The sequence below is a fragment of the Delphinus delphis genome, chromosome 17, assembly GCF_949987515.2.
Source record: "Delphinus delphis chromosome 17, mDelDel1.2, whole genome shotgun sequence".
Taxonomy (NCBI): domain Eukaryota; kingdom Metazoa; phylum Chordata; class Mammalia; order Artiodactyla; family Delphinidae; genus Delphinus; species Delphinus delphis.
Window position 1 is genome coordinate 35,761,321 of NC_082699.1, and position 23,320 is coordinate 35,784,640.

At 34.9% G+C, this 23,320-nt stretch overlaps 1 protein-coding gene across 1 annotated transcript in view; it reads left to right on the forward strand.

The window, feature by feature from the left end:
- The window catches only part of SLC26A7 (solute carrier family 26 member 7), a 179,801-nt gene that overhangs the window by 27,094 nt on the left and 129,387 nt on the right, over positions 1-23,320 (forward strand). The window contains exons 2-3 of the mRNA XM_060035211.1: positions 12,998-13,108; positions 18,870-19,042. Coding sequence (XP_059891194.1) covers positions 12,998-13,108; positions 18,870-19,042 — 284 coding nt within the window. The remainder of the gene's footprint in view (positions 1-12,997; positions 13,109-18,869; positions 19,043-23,320) is intronic.

The following is a 23,320-nucleotide window of genomic DNA, read 5'->3' on the forward strand; positions in this document are numbered from 1 at the left end:
ATACCCTCTAGGTCCAGATTTCATTCTTTTTAATGGGTAATATTCCATTCTGTATATATACCACTTCTTTTTATATTCTTCTGTTGACGGGCACTTAGTTTGCTTCCATATCTTGGCTATTATAAAAATAATGTTGCTATGAACATTGGGTGTATATATGTTTTCTGATTAGTGTTTTCATTTTCTTTGGATATATACCAAGGAATGAAGTTGCTGGATCATATGGTAGTTCTATTTTTCATTTTTTAAGGAACCCCCATATTGGTTTCCATAGTGGCTGTACCAATTTACATTCCTACCAACAGTGAACTAAGGTTCCTTTTCTCCATATCCTCGCCAAAATTTATTATTTGTTGTTTTTTGACTATAGCCATTCTGACAGGTGTGAGGTGATAGCTCATTGTTGTTTTGATTTACATTTTCCTAATGCTTAGTGATGTTGAATATCTTTTCATGTGCTTGTTGGTCACCTGTATGTCTTCTATGGAAGAATGCCTATTCAGGTCTTCTGCCCATTTTTAAATTGGGTGTTTATTTTTTTTTGTTATTGTTGAGTTGTATGACCTATTTCTATATTTTGGATATTAACCGCTTATCAGACATATTTGTAAATATCTTCTCCCATTTAGTAGGTTGTCTTTTCATTTTGTCGATGGTTTTCTTTGCTGTGCAAAAGCTTTTAAGTTTAATTAGGTCCCATTTGTTTATTTTTACTTTTGTTTTCCTTGTCTGAAGTGACAGATCCAAAAATATATTGCTAAGACTTATGTCAAAGAGCATACTGCCTATGTTCTTCTAGGAATTTTATGGTTTCTGGTCTTACATTTAGGTCTTTAATCCATTTTGAATTTATTTTTGTACATGGTGTGAGAAAATGTTCTAACTTCATTTTTTACATGTAGCTGTCCACTTTTTCCATCACCAATTTTTGAAGAGACTGTCTTTTCCCCATTGTATATTTTGATCATAGATTAATTGACCATGTGTGCATGGGTTTATTTCTGGTCTCTCTATTCCATTCCATTGATCTATGTGTCTGTTTATGTGCCAGCAACATACTGTTTTGATTACTGTGGCTTTGTAGTATATTCTGAAGTCAGGGAGCACGATACTTCCAACTTTGTTCTTTTTCCTCAAGATTGCTTTGACTATTTGGGGTCTTTGGTGGTTCCATACAAATTTTAGGATTATTTGTTTTAGCTTTGAAAAATGTCATAGTTGTTTTGATATGGATTACATTGAATCTGTAAATTGCTTTAGGTAGTATGGCCATTTTAACAATATTAATTCTTCCAATCCAAGAGCACAGGATATCTTTTCATTTCTTTCTATCATCTTCAATTTCCTTCATGTTTTATAGTTTTCAGTGTACAGGTCTTTCACCTCATTGGTTAAGTGTATTCTTAGGTATTTTATTATTTTTGATGTGATTTTAAATGGGATTCTTTTCTTAATTTCTCTTTCTGTGAGTTCATTATTAGTGTATAGAAAAGCAACAGATTTCTGTATGTTAATCTTGTATCCTGCAACTTCTCTGAATTTATATATTAGTTTTAATAGTTTTTGGTGGAGACTTTAGGGTTTTATTATATAAAGGATCATGCCATTCTGCAAATAGTGATGGTTTTACTTCTTCCCTTCCAAATTGGATAACTTTTACTTATTTTTCTTGTCTGATTTCTGTGGCTAGGACTTCCAATACTATGTTAAATAGAAGTGAGAGAGTGGGCATCCTTGTCTTATCCTGAAAATAGAGGAAAAACTTTTAGTTTTTCACCATTGAGTATGATGTTAGCTGTGTGTTTGTCATAAATAACCTTATTTGTTGAGATATGTTCTCTCTATACCAACTTTGATGAGAGTTTTTATCATGAATCAATGTTGAATTTTTGTCAAATGCTCTTTCTGTGTCTCTTGAGATGATCACGTGATATTTATCCTTCCTTTTGTTAATATGATGTATCACATTGATTGATTTGTAGATGTTGAACCATCCTTGCATCCCTGGAATAAATCCAAGTCAATCATCGTTTATGATCTTTTTCTATATTGTTGGATTCGGTTTGCTAACATTTTGTTGAAGACTTTTGCATCTATATTCATCAAAGATATTGACCTGTAATTTCCTTTTCTCTTTTTTAGTGTCTGGTTTTGGTATCATGGTAATTGGGCCTTATAGAATGAATTTGGGAGTGTTCTATCCTCTTCAGTTTTTTGAATACTTTGAGAAGGATATGTGTTTTCTCTTCTTTATATTTTGGTAGAATTTCCCTGTGAAGCAGTCCAGTCTTGCACTTTTTTGTTGCTGGGAATTTTTTATTACAAATTCAACTTCAGTTCTAGTAATCAGTCTGTTCAGATTGTCTGTTTCTTCTTGATTCAGTCTTTGTAGGTTGTATGTTTCTAGAAATTTGACCATTTCTTCTAGGTTGTCTAATTTGTTGGTATATAACTGTTCATATTATTCTCTTACAGTTTTTTGTGTCTCTGTGGTATTGGTTGTTATTTCTCCTCTTTCATTTCTTATTTTGTTTATTAGGGTCCTCTCTTTTCTTCTTAGTGAGCCTGGCTAAAGATTTATTAATTTTGTTTATCCTTTCAAAAACCAGTTCTTATTTTCTTTGATCTATTCTATTGCCTTTTTGATCTCTATTTTATTTATTTATTCTCTGGTCTTTATTATTTCCTTTCTTCTGCTGACTTTGAGCTTGTTTGTTCTTTTTCTAATTCCTCTCTTTTCATCTTAGTGAGCCTGGCTGAAGGTTTATTAATTTTGTTTATCCTTTCAAAAAACCAGTTTTTGGTTTCATTGATTCTTTTTCTGTTGCTTTTTCGTTTCTATTTATTTCCTCTCTGATCTTTCCTATTCCCTTCCTGCTGCTTACTTTGGGGCTTTGCTTGTTTTTCTTTTTCTAATTCGTTTAGATGGTAGATTAGGTTGTTTATTTGAGATTTTTCTTGTTTCTTGAGGTAGGGATTAATCACTATAATCTTCTCTTAGAACTGCTTTTGCTGTGTCTCATAGACTTTGGAAATTTGTGTTTTCATTTTCATTCATCTCAAGGTATTTTCTGGTTCCCACTTTGATTTCTTCATTGATACATTGGTTTTTTAGTAGCATGTTGTTTAGTCTCCCCATGTTTGTGTTTTTCCATTTTTATTTCTATAATTGATTTCTAGTTTCACACCATTGTAGTTGGAAAAGATGCTTGATATAATTTCTATCCTCTTAAGGTTGTTGAGACATGTTTTCTGGCCTACCATATGATCTACCCTGAAGAAATTCCATGTGCACTTGAAAAGAATGTGTATTCTGCTGTTTTGGGATTGAATGTACTGTAGATATCTATTAAGTCCCACTGGTCTACTGTGTTATTTAAGGCCACTCTTTCCTTATTGATTTTTCTGTCTGGATGATCTGTCCATTGATGTATGTGGGGTGTTAAAGTCCCCTGCTATTATTGTGTTACTGTCAATTTCTCCTTGTGTCTGTTAATATTTGCTTTATATATTTAGGTGCTCTTACATTAGGTGCATATATGTTTGTGAATATTGTTTCATCTTTTTGTACTGATTGATTTGCTATTATATAATATCCTTCATTATCTTTTATTATAAACTTTGTTTTAAAGTTCACTTTGATATGAATAGTGCTACCTGAGCTTTCTTTTCATTTCCTGTTGCATGGAATATCATTTTCTATCCCCTCAGTTTCAGTCTGTGTGTTTCTTAGCTCTGAAGTGAATCTCTTGTAGGAAGCATATATAATGGTGTTTTTGGTTTTGTTTTATAAAATCAGCCACCCTATGTCTTTTGATTGGTACATTTAGTGCATTTACATTTAAATTGATTGTTTGTTATATACTTATTGCCATTTTGTTATTTGTTTTCCTGTAGTTCTTCTCTGTTCTTTTCTTCTTCTTTTAGTATCTTCACTTGTGGTTTGATGATTTTCTTTAGTATTATGTTTATGTTCCTTTCTCTCTAGTTTTTGTATATCTATTGTGAGTTTTTGATTACTGGTTACCATAGAGTTAATATATATTGAACTATAACTATATCTACTTATTTTAAACTGATACTTATTTAACTTAAACACATTCTAAAAGTTCCATATTTTTCTCCTTCCCCACAACAGTACTTTGTATTTTTGATGTCATATTTTACATCTTCATGTCGGTCCCTTAACTGTTTATTGTAATCATAGCTGATTTTTCAAATTTTGTCTTTAACCTTGGTACTAGCTTATTTCAATCATTGAACCACAGTCTTTAAATTTTCCTTTACCAGTGGAATTTTCCCCCTCCTGTAATTTCTTGTTTATTGTTGTGGCCTTTTCTTTTTCACTTAAAGAAGACCCTTTAACATTTCTTGTCAGGTCAATTTAGTATTGATGAACACTTTAATTTTTTGCTTCTCTAAGAAGTTATAGCTTCTTCAGTTTTGATTGATAACCTTGCTGGAGACGGTATCCTAGGTTGTACATTTTTTTTCTTTCCGGACTTTAATTATATTACACCACTCCCTTCTGGCCTGCAGTTGCTGCTGAAAAATCTGCTTATAGTCTTCTGGGGTTTCCCTTGTATGTGACTCTTTTTTTCCTTTTGCTGTCTTTAAATCTTTACCTTTTGCCATTTTAGTTATGATATATCTTTGTGTGGGTCTCTTTAACTTCATCTTATTTGAGACTCTCTGTTCTTCCTGTACCTGGACATCTGTTTAATTCTTCAGTTTTTAGTCATAATTTCATCAAATATTTTTTGAACTCTTTTCTCTCTCTCTTCTCCTTCTGGAACCCCTATAATGTGAATGTTAGTATGCTTGATGTTGTACCAGAGGTCTCTTAAACTGTCCTCATTATTTTTAATTTGTTTTTTGTTTTGCTTTCCTGACTGTGTGAATTCCATTATTATGTATTGCAGATTACTTATGCATTTTTCTGTATCACCTAATCTGCTATTAATTCCCTCCTGTGTATTTTTAATTTCAGTTATTGTTTCTTTAGCTCTGACTGATTCTTTATAATATTTTCCAGTTCTTTGTTAAAATTCTCGTTATGTTAATCTGTCCTTTTCCCTAGTTCAGTTAGCATTCTTATTAGTATTGCTTTGAACTCTTTATTAGGTAAATTATCTCTGTTTCATTAGGTTTTTTTCAGGGATTTTTTCTTATTTTTTCATGTGAAACATATTCTTCTGTCTTCTTAATTTGTTTAACTTTCTCTCACTCTATGAAATGTTGCGAAACACTTACCTATCCTGATCTTGAAGGCATCCCTATGCAGTCTGCATGTTCCCAGTGTCCTTGTGTATGAGCATCCCTATGTAGTCTGCATGTGCCCGTGTCTTTGGTGGGAGAACTGTATCTGAGGTTATCGTGAGCTCCTCTTCCTCTGTGCTGGCAGCCACCACCTTAGTGGGTGGTCTGGAGTTGGAGGGGCCTGAGCCAGAGCCAGGTGCAAGTCAGGCTTCTACTATGCTCAGTGGTCATCACAGTCCAATTGGGTTTGGGGCCTGAGGGGCTGGAGCAGTAGCAAAGTTGGGTTTCTCGAGTGTGATGGCAGTCTCCACCTTGGTTTGAGGTGAAGGTGGGAGGTAGCTATGGCCTGAGGGCTTGGGGTTGAACTTCCATGCTGATTTTACTTTTTCCCCAGTGTGTGCACCTTGGTTAGAGGCTGGGTCAGGGCCAGAGAGGTTGGTGCCACACCACTGAGCTGTCCCCTCCCAAATGTGAACAGGAATGCATAGGAAGCTCTTCAATGATGGTGGACTCTTCCCTGGATCCAGCTTAGCTCCCTTGTGATTGTGCACAGGGATGCACTCTGGTGGGATAATGCTATGATTTATCATGTAGTCTGACTTATTAGGATAAAAATCTTATCTTTGGTTTTAAAATAAATATCTCCTCTTCTACTATAGCCAAATGCAGTAATTCACCTGTGAGATCAACATTTAGAATTGAAAATCATTGTTTGGTTTCTCTTTGGCAACTTCCAAAACATGAATCCAGTGTTTTAACATGATTTTGAGAAATGAACATTTTCAGAATTGACCAAAGCTTCCCATTTTTGTAGAAGATAGGGGAAAGCTATCAGTGGTTTTGGAGAGTGGCATTTCCTCAGTTATTGTTCACAAATAAAGTTGGTTAGATCATCTAGCAGGGGGTCCCTTTTTCTAATTTACACAAGGTTACTGAATGATCTAGCAGCAGGTGAAGTTAGATGTGGGCTGGCTGCAGAGGCCAAGAACCTGTAAGAGCTTTGCTTGAGCAGGTCAGCATGGGTTCAGCTTTCTTAGTATTTTTACAACTATTTTCTTTCTTGTGTACCAGAAATTGGAGAAAGTAATGAGACAATTAACTTGTATTACTTCTTGTGGAAGAATTTACTTCTTGTAGAAACTCAGTTCTACAAAGCCTTGAAAGACTGACCACTGTTCCAAATGTGGTTGGCCCAAATTTACTCACATTTGCCTTTAGACACTCAGTAAGCTCCATTTCCTTAAAGTTATAGAAGCTGAGTACTAAGAATAGTGCCCTTGAGACTCCTGCCAACACAACTTCTAGTGATGGTACCATGTATAATAGAGATTGAATGGGACTTTACCTTTCACTTCTGAGTTTTGAGTAAGCAGTCTTCAGAAGACTATCTTTAACATTTAGCAACTTAATTTCTAGACACTCATTATTTAGGAACTAAATTGCTTAGATGCTATTTGAGATGATTCAAAATACAAATTTTTAATGATATTATATAGATTTAGGGATTATGAATTGGAAGTTCAAAGTTGGAAATATTATTTAATATTTTTTAAGGATAAGTGTTTCAGTCCTGTTCAGAATGTGAGATTGAACACCACAGCATCAAATGACCTCTTACTTTCTGCTCCTTCCAAAAACTAATACTTGTATGTTTGCTAGGGGTCCTGTAACAAAATACCATAAGCTGGGTGACTTAAACAACAGAAATTTATTGCCCCACAGTTCTGGAGGCTAGAATTCTAAAGTCGAGGTATGAGCAGTGTTGATATCTTCTGAGAGCTGTGAGGGATAATTTGTTAATGTGCCACTCCCCTAGCTTCTGGTGGTTTGCTGGCAACTTTTGGTGTTCTTGGCATGCAGAATAATTATCCTGATTTCTGCCTTCATCTTTGTATGGCATTCTTCCTGTGTGCTTATGTTTCTTCATATGGCATTCTTTTATCAGTCATATTGGATTATAAACCCACTGTATTCTGGGATGACTGCATCCTACAACCTTGTGAATTCCTACACAATTACATCTGCAATGACCCTATTTCCAAATAAAGCCATATTCTGAGGTGCTAGGAATTAGGATTTCAACATATGAATCAGAGTGGGGAACAGTTCAACCCCTAAGAAAGCCCAAAGGTGTTTCATGAAAAGGATTGACATTCTGGGAGCAGTGAATTCTACTGGAATAGTTGTTTCATTGAGTTGTGGTAACTGTAGTTTTCTGGGTAGTATTTGAAGCTCCATAACTAAATGCTACAGTCTATGAAATACTGCTGTTCTTGTGTTCATGCTTGAGGGGAATAAACCAGTGCCTCTGAGTCTTAGCTGCCTGGGCTCTCAATAAAGAAGTGAGGTCACTAAGCCAAGAAAATATAAAGTCCCCAGTAGAGCAGCTCTCTGTATGTAGTTCCAGCACCAATTAACAACTTCAGATACACTATTCAATTTCTAGACATGATCTTTTGCAGTTCCAGGTTTCTTTAATTTTCTAAATAATTGCTATCATACAAATCCAAATAAAACTGGTCTGAAGCTGAAATAAAAATATGTAGCTTAAAATATAACATATCATCTCTGTGATAAACAGTTCTCATTCTCACTAGCAGTGATTGGTCACTTTCTAGCAATCTCAGCCAAGAGATTGTGGTTAGTGCAGAGGCAGAGTGAGCTAACTACCTGCTTTTGTGTTCTTCCTTAGCAGGGGTCAGGCACTCTGTCTAGGGAAACCATTTTCACAGTAGCCTGGGTTGAAGGAGCAAGTGTTGCCAGTGGTAAATGTCCAACTTCACACTCAGGGTCCCTCAAAAGGTGGGGAGTGTTCATAAGCCCTGAAACTGCTGATAATATTGACATGGGAATATGGAGTTTCTTCTACTTTAATAACCGTTATCACACCTATAAAACATGTTTTCTTAAAAATTGCATCTTTCAAAGTCTTCTAGTGATCATTCTTTAATGGATATATCAGACTTGCATTACCAATACATGATTTTTGATTTTTTTAAAAAATCAGCTATCTAAAGATCTCATTATGGGTTTTCTCCTCCAATCAATCAATCAATCTCTGTCTCTCTCCGTTTCTCCTCTCATTCCTCCTCTGTCCCCTTTTGACACCCTTTGCCCTAATACCCAATTTTTTTTTATTTTTAATAAATTTATTTATTTATTTTTGGCTGTGTTGGGTCTTCGTTTCTGTGTGAGGGCCCTCTCCAGTTGTGGCAAGTGGGGGCCACTCTTCATCACTGTGCGCGGACCCCTCACCGTTGCGGCCTCTCCCGTTGCAGAGCACAGGCTCCAGACACGCAGGCTCAGTAGCCGTGGCTCACGGGCTTAATTGCTCCGCGGCATATGGGATCTTCCCAGACCAGGGCTCGAACCTGTGTCCCCTGCATCGGCAGGCAGATTCCCAACTACTGCACCACCAGGGAAGCCCCCCATTTTGTTTTTATTCTTCTATACTTTTGTTTGTTGTGCTGCTTTTGCTCTTATCTAAGTGAGATTAAATAATACAAATATCTATCAGTATTTGCAGCAATTTTCCCCCAAAGTAATAGAGAGTTCTAATTCTGCTCTGATTGAATTGAACACCCTGTTTTATTAAACATGGAGAAAAGTGTAGATAATTCTACTAATTTGTAAGTGACTCTAACTAGTTAGTATTTTCATTATTTTTGGAGGATTTAACATATTTTAGTTTGTATGAAAATATGTATGTTGGTTACAGTATGAACCAGAATAATAAATGAATCAGAGAAAGAAAACTTTATGCTGTTTCCTCTCCTTTTTGGAGGTGGGTATGGGAGGGTGGTTTGGGTTTTTTAGTTTTTATCTATGGAAGGGGTACTTGAAATTTAAAGCATTGTATTTCTGAATTAGTTCATTCCTTCATTTTGGCCATTGTTCATTGTCATATTAGCAGAGAAGTAGATTCTCAATGAGAGTGTACAACATTTGCTTAATGTGAAAGCTCAGTATCAGTGTCATTTGAGATTAAGGAAGTGTCTACATGATTTCTGGTCTTTGAGATCATTCTTGTAAAATCTACTGAGGTGATATTTTGCGTTTATAGGTCTAGAGATCTTTTAAAGATTGCAGTTAGAAATGTTTTCCATGATTATTCCTATTTTAATTTGATAGGAATATGAGATCCAAAGAAATTCTGTTTTTGAACTAATTTTTTATAGATTTCACTTGGGATGAACAGAGAGAGAGAGATGAGTTTTGTAATAAAGCAGACAAAAAGTACCTATTCACAAGGCAAGAGGAGAGAATCCAGCTGCTTCTAGTTTTTTTTTTTTTTTACATCTTTATTGGAGTATAATTGCTTTACAATGGTGTGTTAGTTTCTGCTTTATAACAAAGTGAATGCATATACATATGTTCCCATATCTCTTCCCTCTTGAGTCTTCCTCCCTCCCACCCTCCCTATCCCACCCCTCTAGGTTGTCACAAACCACCAAGCTGATTTCCCTGTGCTATGTGGCTGCTTCCCACTAGCTATCTATTTTACGTTTGGTAGTGTATATATGTCCATGCCACTCTCTCGCTTTGTCACAGCTTCCCCTTCCCCTTCCCCATATCCTCATGTCCATTCTCTAGTAGGTCTGTGTCTATATATATGTGTTAGCATACGGTATTTGTCTTTCTCTTTCTGACTTACTTCACTCTGTATGACAGACTCTAGGTCCATCCACCTCATTACAAATAGCTCAATTTCGTTTATTTTTATGGCTGAGTAATATTCCATTGTATATATGTGTCACATCTTCTTTATCCATTCATCCGATGATGGACACTTAGGTTGTTTCCATCTCCAGGCTATTGTAAATAGAGCTGCAATGAACATTTTGGTACATGACTCTTTTTGAATTATGGTTTTCTTAGGGTGTATGCCCAATAGTGGGATTGCTGGGTCATATGGTAGTTCTACTTGTAGTTTTTTAAGGAACCTCCATACTGCTCTCCATAGTGGCTGTACAAATTCACATTCCCACCAGCAGTGCAAGAGTGTTCCCTTTTCTCCAGACCCTCTCCAGCATTTACTGTTTCTAGATTTTTTGATGATGGCCATTCTGACTGCTTCTAGTTTTGTATTTACGTTTGCTGTTGCAGGTGGAGTAGAAATGTAGCCAAATAGGGTACTTCTGGCAAACTTGATTCTGTTGGTATTTACCACATCTTTCAGAATTTAGTGTCCGTGCAATTCAGCCAAGGTGCTTTTGTTAAATATGCCACATACATATTTCCCTTTCCCCCCATCACTGATTTAGTAGATCTGGGTGATCTGAAATGTGGGCAACATTTTTTCTTACTTGGAAGCACTCTGTATTTCTGTCTCTTGATAGGTAATTTTTATCAAGTAACTCATTCTGAAAATGGATGAGAAAAAGTTGCTTTTTAGCTTTCCATATGACTGATTTAATGCACACAATATTCTTACACAGTTGCTTACACTATAATAAATGCCAGGAGTTGTTTGTTATTGGGGTGGGGGAAAGTTTAGCTTTACAATGCTAACCTGGCTTGGAGACCTGCACTTTCACACGACCTTTCTCAGCAGCAAGATTGCTGCCTCACATCCTGCCTGTGTGAAATTCTAGAGCAGCCTCTGCCAGTAACTCTTCTATAACAACTTTTTATTTGTCTTCACCAGACTTTTAGGAATACATTGTCAGCAAACAAGCAACCCAAGCAGGTTTTTAACACTGAAGAAGGAACTGGTTATTGGTAGATCTTTCATGCATTTTAACTGTAACTGAAATATCTTGTACTTCTTGAAACAAAATATTTGATGTAAAACTAGAGTTTATTTATTTTAAAGAGATTAAACTTAACTTTAAAATAGTAAAAGTTAAACAGTAAAAAGTACTGATATGGGAACCAGATTGCCAGGCTCCATAGTGTGAATAATTAACTGGCCTAATGTTCAGGTAATCTAGGTTCTAATGCCAGCTCCTTCCTCAAATCTTTTTGTAGCTTGTCAAGTCCATTATGCTCAATCAAATGGCTATCATTAAACCATGTAAACTTGAGTGGATTATCAGAACCTAGCTGAACTGATCTTGGAGAGGCAGCAGTGAGCGGTGGCTTAATTCCCTGCCCAGGAATTGAACCTGGGTAGCCTGGATGAAAACCAGGAACTTTAGCCACCAGACCACCAAGGGCTAGAGGCTAGAAGTTATTTTTCCTTGGTTCTCGCCCCCAGTTAAAAATGTATTTCTCATGGAGGCAAAAACTGTAAAAACAGGTACAAAGTTTATTATTAGAGACATAGCACAACAAGTGAGATAGAACACAAAGAAATTGTTTAGTTAAGATAGAAGCAAGGCAGAGACGTACATCCAGAGAGAAAGGGTGTGGGCATCCTCCCTAATGAGGAAAGCGGTAAAGAGGTGGTTAAGTCACTTATATAGGGCAGTTCTTCAGGGTCTTTGTTTACCTTTGGTCAATTATCTGGTTTCTTCTTCCACACCTGACCTGCCATAGGATGCTTCCCAATATGCATGCCCAACTTTTTTCCAAAATGGATTTCAGCCCAAGAGTGGCCTTAGAGTCACATATTATGGGGTGGTGCCCCCTCCTTTTTGAGCCTTTCTGCGCATGTGCAGTGTCTCCCTTGCCCCAAGGATGGGAAATGCATGACCTCTTGATCTTTACTCGGACAGGGTTTAACCCCTCTCTGTTCCTGCCATGACTGTTATCTTAGAGTGTCCTCAGGAGACAAAGCCTAGCTATTTAACCAGTTCTGTTGTTATTTCTATTTCAAAGTGCGAACAGGAGGCTGGTTGTAAATATCTAACCTGGAGCCCACTTATGTCCTGTCTCAGGAAATATAAACAGGAGGCTAGTTGTAAGTGTCCAGCCTGAAGCCCATCTTTTCCTCTCCCCAGGGAATGTAAACAGGCAGGCAAGTTGTAAATCTCTATCCTGGAGTCCATCTATCTCCTGCCTCAGAACTACCTGTTTAATGCCAAGGATCAGCGGCAAACAAGATCACTTTAATCAATTTATACTCATGCACACTTTGGTCACGTTTAAATGGCTAGTGGTAATTTAGACATGTCTAGGAAAATTTTCTATGTGCCTGTGACAAACAAACTGTGCAGGCAGTAGTATCTAAGGAGAACAAAAATTAACAGTTTTAAGGTACACCTTATTTATTCTTTGAATAAGCAAAGTTGAGTTGTTTTCACTCTAAGAAATTGTACCTGAATACAGGCTGGGGTCCAGTTATGAGACATTCATGAATTCACACACTGGCCCAATACTGGGATACACAATCTTGGGCCAGCCAGCTAGCCAGCCAACCAGGCACCTTTGAATGTGTGAATCCTTTTTGCCCCAGCCTTAATTACATTTCATGTCAGGCTTCTTATTTGTCAGTGGTATTGCTACTGGTTCTGCCTATCTCACAGATGCTATTGTGTGAATAGAATGAACATGTGAAAATGATTCTCACTTTTACCAGGAAGACACTCCGAGCTAATGTCTTCTTGTAGCCATCTCTGTAATCAAGTAAAAAGTAGTAGGCCAAAAAGAATGGTTTTAGAATTGAAATGTAAATATGAGCTAATAAGTGAATTTTCTGTTATTTAGGACAATGATGCTAGTCTTTCACTGAGCAAGTAGAATAATTAAATCATAATTCCTTTCATATTAAATAAACCAATATCCATTCTACTTTGTAATGGACTGTATCTTGGGGTTATAAGATGGTTCTATTTACTCTGGTTCTTCTTCATAGGGTTGGCCTTTGCTGTTCTCTCATCTGTGCACCCCGTGTTTGGTTTGTATGGGTCTCTGTTTCCTGCCATCATTTATGCCATATTTGGAATGGGACGTCACGTTGCCACAGGTAATAATTTCTGTCTATGCTTATGCTTCTCATATTACTAATGAAGGGGACTCAGAAGTGATCATTTGTTACTGATTACATTTCCAATGTAATTCTTACTTTACTACTGAAAATATTAGGGCAAATATTATCAGCAAATAATATCAGCAAATATTAGGGCAAGACATTTAACTTTCTGTGCCTCAACACATACTGTGATTTATTGCTATATTACTATGTAACCAAGGTTATTGTTAAAGATTCTGTTCATTTTTAAGTTGTAAAAAGACTGTAAGAGAAGGATAAATGTTCTGAATTTACAATGAAATGAAAATAAGCACTCTGAGGAAAAGACTATAAAATTTAGTTACTCAAATATTGAAAATTATTTTCCATGTAATTAATATTTAGATTAAACAATCTTTTAAGTTTCTTCCAAGCTAGGTTCTACAATGCCCTCTAATTAGTATATCTCTTACATTGCCTAGCATTTCATTACCAAATAAAATGTGAACAGGTAATCTGATAATAGAGCAGCCTGGTTAAAAACAAAGGCTTGGAAGTTAGATAGACCTGGGTGTGTGTCACATTTAGTGTTTGCTATCGCATGAGCTTGGGCAAAGTTTTAAAGGTCTATTTGCTGCTTTCTTGATAGTAAAATGTCAAAAAAAAATCATGATTATATTGATAACATAATTGATGTACAAGTGTCTAATTTATTACTTGCTACATAAAAATTAATAAAAGCTGCTATCATTACAAAAATGATACCTTAATCTTAAATATTATGGTAATAATAATAAAAGTACTCAAGAAGAAATATCCATAGACGCATTTTTATCCATTTTGTTTGTGCAAGATATCAGTCTGTAAGCAAGTAATACCATTTTGTGTCTATTTCTTCAGTGGTCAGTTTGTGTTATTGAAGAAAACTTTATTTCCTACAAGAAAAATTTATTATCCCATAGTTTTAGAGATCAGAAGTTTGAAATGAGGCCCACAGGGCTAAAACTGAGATGTCAGTAGAGCTGCATTTCTTTCTGGAGGTTCTAGAGAACAATTTGGTTTTCTTAACTTTTCCACCTTCTAAAAGCTTCCTGAATTCTTGGCTCAAATGCTTCATTTTCAGAGTCAGCAGGGAAATCTCTTTCTGATTATGATCTTTTGCTTCCATCCTCCATGTTTAAAGGACCCTTGTGATTACACTGGGTACACCTAGACAATCCAGGATATCCTTATCTGAAGGTCAGTTTATTAGCAACCTTAATTCCATCTGCAGCATTAATTACCCTTTGACATGTAACATAAGATATTTACAGGATGTGGATGCATTTGGAAGGCCATAATTCTGCCTACCACATTGATACATGCATTTTCTCATGCAGAAATTAACCTATAAAATAATGTCTTATTTATGTAAATTTGGCTTCTTATATAATCAACTTTGTCATGGAGGTTAGGATCAACAATTATCAGACATTTACAACACTGCTACCTAACGTATGGTCCACGAACCAGCAGGATCAGTTTTATGTGGAATCTTGCTAGAAATGCAAAATCCCACTTCAGATCTATTCAATCAGAATCAGCATTTTCACACAATCTCCAGTTTTTTAAAATAATGCATCTATCTACACATGTATGTGTAGATATGTACTTAAATTTGAGAACCTTAGGTGTACTATTTATTAGATGATTTATTAAGAGCTTTACATGTGCTATTTTATCTTAATACAATTATTTTAAATAGACATCATTATTTGCATATTTAGGTTAAAAATACCTCTTAATTTCATAAAGTTTTCTGTGAGAGCACAGATTAAGTTGTAGATGCATGGATTACAAGCCAAGTGTGGTCAAACCTGAAGCCCAAAATTTTCCTCTTTACAATCAGCTGCTCAAGAATGCAGTTTCCTTTTGTGTTGATGTAAAGGGAGAAAAGCACAATAATGAATCAGAAGTTCTTGAAGCCTATTATATTCAAAATTTCCTGCTCCCTAATTTCCTAGGAAATTTATTTTCATTCTTCAAAACATTTAAATATGTCATTAGAAAGAAAAAGCAGATTATTTTTAGAGCTGAACTCAAAACATCTCCTCTGTTAAACAAAGGATAAAAGAAAAGGTAAAAAAAAAAAATTCCCAATAGACCATAATTACTTTAAGAAGTCAAAAATACTTAACTTGATATACCTAAGTATGTATTTACATAAACCACTTTATTTCCTAAGGAATCATAAACATTTTACTGGTGACATGGTTTTGAAATTGCCGTTTGTGTAAAACTTTGGATTTAACAAATATTATTAACAGCTATAGGAATCTCGTAGTCTACTAGGTAAATAATATACATTTCAAAATACATATAATTTACAGGCTTTACTATAGATACTGTATAGCACAATAAATGCTTAAGGCATTTTATTTCTGCATAAGCACTTCTCCAAAAGACAGAGCCAGCTGGATCTCCTCATTTCTCTTTTTATCCCAACAGATTTAGAATTCTTTAGAATCAGTAAAGAAGAAATGATCCTTTTTCCTCATGGCATTATATTTATATATATACACATTACCACTTGTATAAGGTTCTGTATTTAGCAAATTTAATAATATTAAATATAATATATATATATCAGGAGAAATATACAAACTAATTATTTTTGAACTTCCTATGATCTTAATTATAGGAATCAACCTAAATTTTCTGCAAACATTTAGTATAGAAACATATTTTTCTTTTAAATAATATTATTGTACTTTATTTTGGTGTATATATGTGTGTGGGAATGCCTACTTCTATTTTACTATTAAGAGATTGATGTTGCTTTCATAAAGAAAAATCACATTATCTGGGATTTTCCCTCCAACTCAGGTAATCAGAATGCAATAATGAATTACTAAATGCAATAATAAATAATGCTTGAGGTATCTTTAAAAGCAAATAATTCAAAAGCTAGAATATAAAGACACCAAATGTGCTATATTTTTAACAGCACAATTTTCTTATTTTAATTTAAAATACATATATATTTTAAAAAGGAATAAATCATTGATTGCTTCTTGTGACTTGCAAAGAACATATCTTAGACTAAAAAGGAAAAGAACAGAAACTTGGGTATCAGTCCAGTGGAAACAAAATTGTTGAAGATAACCCATATGTGACAATTTGTAGGATATAATTATCTTCTAAATTAGAGAAAAAAATTTTAAAGAGAAAAATATGTTCATTAATTTAGAGAAAAGATTAGGGAGACAATAGAATTCTCTGTAGAAGAAAAGAAAATAAGCAAACAATTATTTACCAAATGTGGTAGGAATTGTGACAGATGTTTTTATATATGAAATATCACTTAATCTCTACCCAGATTTTGTAGCTAGATATTTTATCATCATCTTACAAATAAGCAAGCTGAGAGAGGTTAGGTACCTTGACCAGGAATTTGAACTTAGCCCTGTCCAATTCTGAGGCCCCAATTCACTTCCTATTAGGTCTTGTCACCCACTCTTAAGCTACTAGATGGGTTTAGTGGTATTTAAGGGTACCACTAGTAGGTTTAAAGCCTAACCAGAATGAAACATTGAGAAATTGAAGGAAAGAGCAGAAGAGTAGTAGAGAGGAGATAAAGACAAGCAAGACCAATAAGATAGAGAAGGTAAAATGTCATTCACAACATCATCATATAGTCACCAGCAGCCTCAACATCCTTGATTGTTCTCAACTATCTCAGAAACAGCAAAGTGTCATCCTTTGAAAAGAGGCAATACTCCCATAACCATGTTGACACAGTAAGTAACCCCATAGCCATTTCTGGCAATGTCTCTCTCTAGAGAAGTTCTTGGGATGTGACTCACACACAGGTGAGACTCACTTTTCTTTTCTCAACAAAACATTTTTGTTGGCTGTTCTCTCTTACCATTCAATTCCTTCTTATCTTCTTTCAAATCTTAGGAAAGCTAGGCCTACTCAAAAATTAACTCTAGATCATTTTTGTTCTCAGTTCTCTAGTCATTTGTTCAGTGGCTTTTGTACAAATCATTTTGCTCTATGTTCTAGATTTAAAGGCCAAAATACACACTTCTTCACTTTCAGGAATATAAGACTTTGAGAAATTCTGTTGTAGCATACCTTGAAAAAATAAGGCAAGGGCAGATCCTATGGCAAATATTCCTTATTTGGCATTGCCAATCCTTGATGTCAGAATCTTGTCTCTAATCATTATATATATTTGGTCCTTGATGTGTTCTTAATTTAGTACTTTATGATGAGAACAGTGATCATGACAGTTGATATTTATTGATGATTTATTGAGAATGACTTAGCTCCCTAAGAGAACTTTATGCAATTTGCTCTATGTATTTATATACCATCAATTCAACGGAACAGTGAACATTGAATAACAGACTATAACAGAGCATTCCGGTTTTAATCTTATTAAGAATTACCTTTTTTAGGTGTCAGCTACATGCAATATATTGGGATATGTGGTATAGTACATTATTTCATTTAAGTCTCATCACAACCCCATTGGGTGAGGAATGCTTTCTGTCTTTAGATAAAGATATTGAGATGGTGGTACTGAGATTTAAGGTGAGGTTTATTGGAGGCTACAATCACCATACTATTCTGAATCACAGCACATACTGCCTCACTTATCCTCTAAAACCAAAGGATTTTCTGCGTCAGCTTTCCACTGAGACTTTGTTTCTGCCTGACTTAGCTCTCTTGCCCTATGAGGCTGCATACCATTTGTTGAGATGTCTATATCTTGTGACAGGCCCTTTTTCACAGTGTCATTTATGACCTGGGGCAAAGTAAGGTCTTTAGGTAAAGGGTTGGGGGAATGTTTTTACCATGCTGCAATTTGTTTCTTTAATCCAAAATTGCTGAACCCTCTCTTTGGGAAATTTCCCTGCTGGTGTGGCTACATTCTCAGACATGCTGTGCCAAGATAGGAGCATCAGAACTCTTGGCAGGAAGAGGGGAACACACTGAAAATGGTCCTGCATTTGTGTGAGGCCAGGACAATTCCTGGGATATACCTTTGAAACTTATCTAGTTACAGTAGACAGAAACGGTATGTTTCATCATTTTATGGGCCACAGCATGTTGTTGTTATACTATAATAAAGGTGTACTCTGTTATGAGAGCACAAGGAATAGAAATATTTAACCTGGACTGGGGAATCTGGGATGGATCTATGTTGAATATGGAATTTGAGCCAGACCAGGAAAGACAAGGATGTTTTTATAAGTAGGTTGGAGGAGCAAGAATTTCAGTCAATGAGCCCCAGATTCAGCAAAGAGTCATATTTTCCACTGAGCCTATTGAGGTCTTCATATTTATCATCTCATTTATATTCTCCTCAAACTCTAAAACATAGGCATTATTACCTGCATTTTATGGATGAGGCGATTTAGACTCAAAGTAATGTGCTCTAAATCGTGATAGTGATAAATGGAGGAGCTGGATTCAAATCCACACCATGATCTTAATCCCTGTTTTGAGGACATTCTCTATGTAGGTCTGCAGAGAGGTAGGAAAATGTATGGCCTAGGAGGGAATAGCAAGTAGATGGCATGGCTGTATGTGGAAGAAATTTGTGTATAAAAAGGTGAGTTTCTGTTTATTCCATGGAGTGAAGGGTGGAATAGTTGGGGTGCAGAGGAAAGTGCTTCTAATAGATCTGTTTTGGTTTTACAACATGGATTCAACTTTAATGGTGGAATCCAATAATGTTTATTGAGTCTGTTACTAACAGAAGATCCCCCCCCACCCGCTTTAGGCACCTTTGCCTTGACATCCTTAATATCAGCTAATGCAGTGGAACGGCTTGTCCCTCTGAACAGTCAGAACCTTACCACACAGAGTAACACAAGTGTGCTGGGCTTATCTGACTTTGAGATGCAAAGGATTGGTGTTGCTGCAGCTGTTTCCTTCTTGGGAGGTGTGATTCAGGTAAGTATGCTGAAACTTGGGAATAAAGAAAGGGAGACAGTAGCAAAGAAAAGGCGATTGGTGTTTTATTTATTAAAGTCATCTTTTCCTGTCAATTGAATTTTTCTTCCAGTTTTATTGAGATAATTGACATACAGCACTATCTAAGCTTAAGGTGTACAGCATAATGATTTGACATACATACATCATGGAATTTAAGTTTAATGAACATTCATCATCTCATATAGATACAAAATTAAAGAAATAGAAAAAAAAAACATTTTTTCTTGTACTGAGAACACTTAGGATTTACCCTCTTAACAACTTCCATGTATAACATACAGCAGTATTAATTACATTTATCACATTGTACTTATTTATCTTATAGTTACATAATATAGTGATTCAATATTGCTATATATTTCAAAATAATCACCATAATAAGTCTAGTTAAGATCTGTCACCATACAAAGATATTACATAATTATTGACTATATTCCCCACACTGTGTATTTCATACCTGTGACTCATTTGTTTTGCAACTGGAAGTTTGTACTTCTATTTTCTTTCAACTATTTCTTTCCTTTCCCCACCCACCTCCCTCTGGCAACCATCTATTTGTTCTCTCTATATTCCTACTTCTGTTTTGTTATGTTTATTTATTGTTTTGTTTTTTAGATTCCATATATAATTGAAATCATACAGTATTTGTCTTTCCTTGTCTGACTTATTTTACTAAGCATAATACCCTCTAGGTCCATCCATGTTGTCGCAAATGGCAAGATTTCATTATTTATATGGTTGAGTAATATTCCATTGTATACATAGACCACATCTTTTTTATTCATTCTTCTACTGATGGGCATTTAGGTTGCTTCCATATCTTGGCTATTATAAATAATGCTGCAATAAACATAGGGGTGAATATATCTTTCCTAATTAGTGTTTTCATTTTCTTTGAATAAATACCCAGGAGTAGAAGTGCTGGATAATATTGTATTTCTATTTGTAATTTTTTGAGGACCCTCCCTAATGTATTCCATAGTGGCTGCACTTATTTACATTCCCACAAATAGTGCACCAGGGATCCCTTTTCTCTACATCCTCACCAGCACTGGTTATTTGTTGTCTTTTTGATAATAACCATTCTGACAGGTGTGAGGTGATATTTCATTGTGGTTTTGATTTGCATTTCCCTTATGATTAATGATGTTGAGCATCTTTTCATGTGCCTTTTGACCAAATGTATGTCTTCTTTGGAAAAATGTCTGTTCAGATCCTCTCCTATTTTTTAGTTGGGTTGTATGTTTTTTGATGTTGAGTTCTAGGAGTTTTTAATATTTTTTTGGATATTAAACCATTATCAGATATACTGTTTGCAATATCTTCTCCCATTCAGTAGGTGACCTTTTTGTTTTGTTCATAGATTCCTTCGCTGTACAAAACTTTTTAGTTTGATGAATCCCATTTGTTTGTTTTTGCTTTTGTTTCCCTTGTCTGAGGAAACATATCCAATAAAAGTATTACTAAGGCCAATGTCAAAGAGCATACTACCTGAATTTTTTTTTAATTAAAAAAAAAACAGAACCAAAGAACATAATGCCTGTTTCTAGAGTTTTATGGTTTCAGATCTTACATTTAAGTCTTTAATCTATTTTGAGTTAATTTTTGTGCATAGTGTGAGAGAGTAGTCCAGTTTGATTCTTTTGCTTGTAGCTGTCCAGTTTTCCCAACCACATTTATTGAAGAGGCTGTCTTTTCCCCATTGTATATTCTTGCTTCCTTCATTGTAGGTTAATTGGCCATATAAGTGTGGGTTCATTTCTGGGTTCTTTATTCTGTTCCATTAAGCTATGTGTCTGTTTTTGTGCCAGTAACATACTGTTTTGATTACTGTAGCTTCATAGTATAGTTTGAAATTGGGAGTGTGATACCTCCAGCTTTGTTCTTTTTTCTCAAGATTGCTTTGGCTATTAGAGGTCTTTTGTGGTTCCATATAAATTTTAGGATCATTTGCTCTAGTTCTGTGAAAAATGCATGCCATTGGGATTTTGATACAGATTGCAATGAATCTATCTGTAGGTTGCCTTGGATAGTATGTCATTTTAACAATATTAATTATTCCAATCTATGAACATGATATATCTTTTTATCTGTTTGTGTCATCTTTTTAAAAAATATTTTTTTAATTTATTATTTATTTGGTTGCACTGGGTCTTAGTTGTGGTAGGTGGGATACTTAGTTGCAGTTCATGGGCTCCTTGGTTGTGGCATGAGAACTCTTAGTTGTGGCATGCATGTGGGATCTAGTTACCTGACCAGGGATCGAACCTGGGCCCCCTGCATTGGGAGTGTGGCATCTTACCCACTGTGCCACCAGGGAAGTCCCTGTTTGTGTCATCTTCAACTTTTTCATCAATGTCTTATAGTTTTCTGAGTACAGGTTTTTTACATCATTAGTTAGATTTATTCCTTGGTATTTTATTCTTTTTGATGCAATTGTAAATGGGATTGTTTTCTTAATTTCTCTTTATAATCATTCACTGTTAGTGTATAGAAATATAACAGATTTTTGTATGTTAATTTTGTATCTTGGAACTTTACAGAATTCTTTGTAGTTTTTTTGCTGGTGTCATTAGGATTTTCTATGTATTTTATCATGTCATGGACAAACAGTGACAGTTCTATTTATTTCTTTCCAATTTGAATTACTAACTTTTTTCTTGTCTGATTGTTGTGACTATGACTTCTAATCCTATGTTAAATAAAAGTGGTGAGAGTAGGCATCCTTGTCTTATTTCAGATCTTAGAGTAAATGCTTTCAGCTTTTCACCATTGAATGTGATGTTAGCTGTGGGGTATATAGGGTCTTTATCATGTTGATGTATTTTCCCTCTATTCCCAGTTTGTTGAGAGTTTTGATCAAAAATGGTGTTGAATTTTATGAAAAGCTTTCTCTGCATCTATTGATATGATCACAATTTTTATTCTTCACTTTGTTTATGTGGTGTATCACATCGATGGATTTGCGAATATTGAACCATCCTTACATCCTTGGGATAAATCCCATTTGATCATGCTGTATCATCCTTTTACTGTATTGTTGAACTGGGTTTGTAAATATTATGTTGATATTTTTGTATCTATGTTAATCAGTTCTATTGGCCTGTAATTTTCTTTTTAGTGTGATACCTTTGGTTTTGGTTTCAGGATGATGCTGGTCTTGTAGAATGAGTTTGAAAGCATTATTTCCTCTGCAATTTTTTGGAATAGTTTGAGAAGGATAAATGTTAACTCTTCTCTAAATGTTTGCTAGAATTCATCTGTGAAGCTGTTTGGTCCAGGACTTTTGTTTGTTGGTAGTTTGTTTGTTTGTTTTAATGGATTCAATTTCATTACTCATATTGATCTATTTTTATTTTCTATTTCTTCTTGGTACAATCTCGGGAAAGTGTACATTTCTACAAATTTGTCCATTTCTTCTTGGTTGTCCATTTTATTGACATATAGTTTTTCTTAGTAATCTTTTATGATCCTTTATCTTTTCAAAGAACAAGCTTTTTGTTTCATTGACCTTTTTATTTATTTATTTATTTTTAGTCTCCATTTAATTTATATCCTCTCTGATCTTTATAATTTTTTTCCTTCTGATGACTTTGTGTTTTGTTTGTTCTTTTTCTGGTTCCTTTAGGTATCAGGTTAGATTGTTTATTTGAGATTTTTCTTGTTTCCAGAGGTAAGCTTGTATCATTCTAAAGTCCCCTCTTAGCACTGCCTTTTCTGCTTCCCATAAAATTTTGCATCCTTGTCTTTTCATTTCCATTAATCTTCTGATATTTTTTTATTTCAATTTTGATTTTTTCCTCTTTGATTTTTAATTTTGTTCAGTAGCATACTGTTTAGCTTCCATGAGTTTGTGTTTTTGCAGTTTTTTTCCTTGTAATTAATTTCTAGTCTCAAAGTGTTGTGGTCGGAAATGATGCTTAAAATGATTTCAGTTTTCTTAAATTTACAGAAACTTGCTTTGTGGTCTAGCATGGGATCTATCCTGAATATAGTTCAATGTACACTTGAAAAGAATGTATATTCATCAGCTTTTGGATAGAATGTTCTATATATGACTAGTAAGTCCATTTGGTATAATGCATCATTTAAGGCCACTCTTTGATCTTCTGTCTGGATGATCTATTCATTGATTTAAATGGGATGATAAAGTCTCCTACTATTATTGTGTTACTGTCAATTTCTTTCTTTATGTCTGTTAATATTGTCTCTATGTGTTTAGTTGTTCCTATGTTG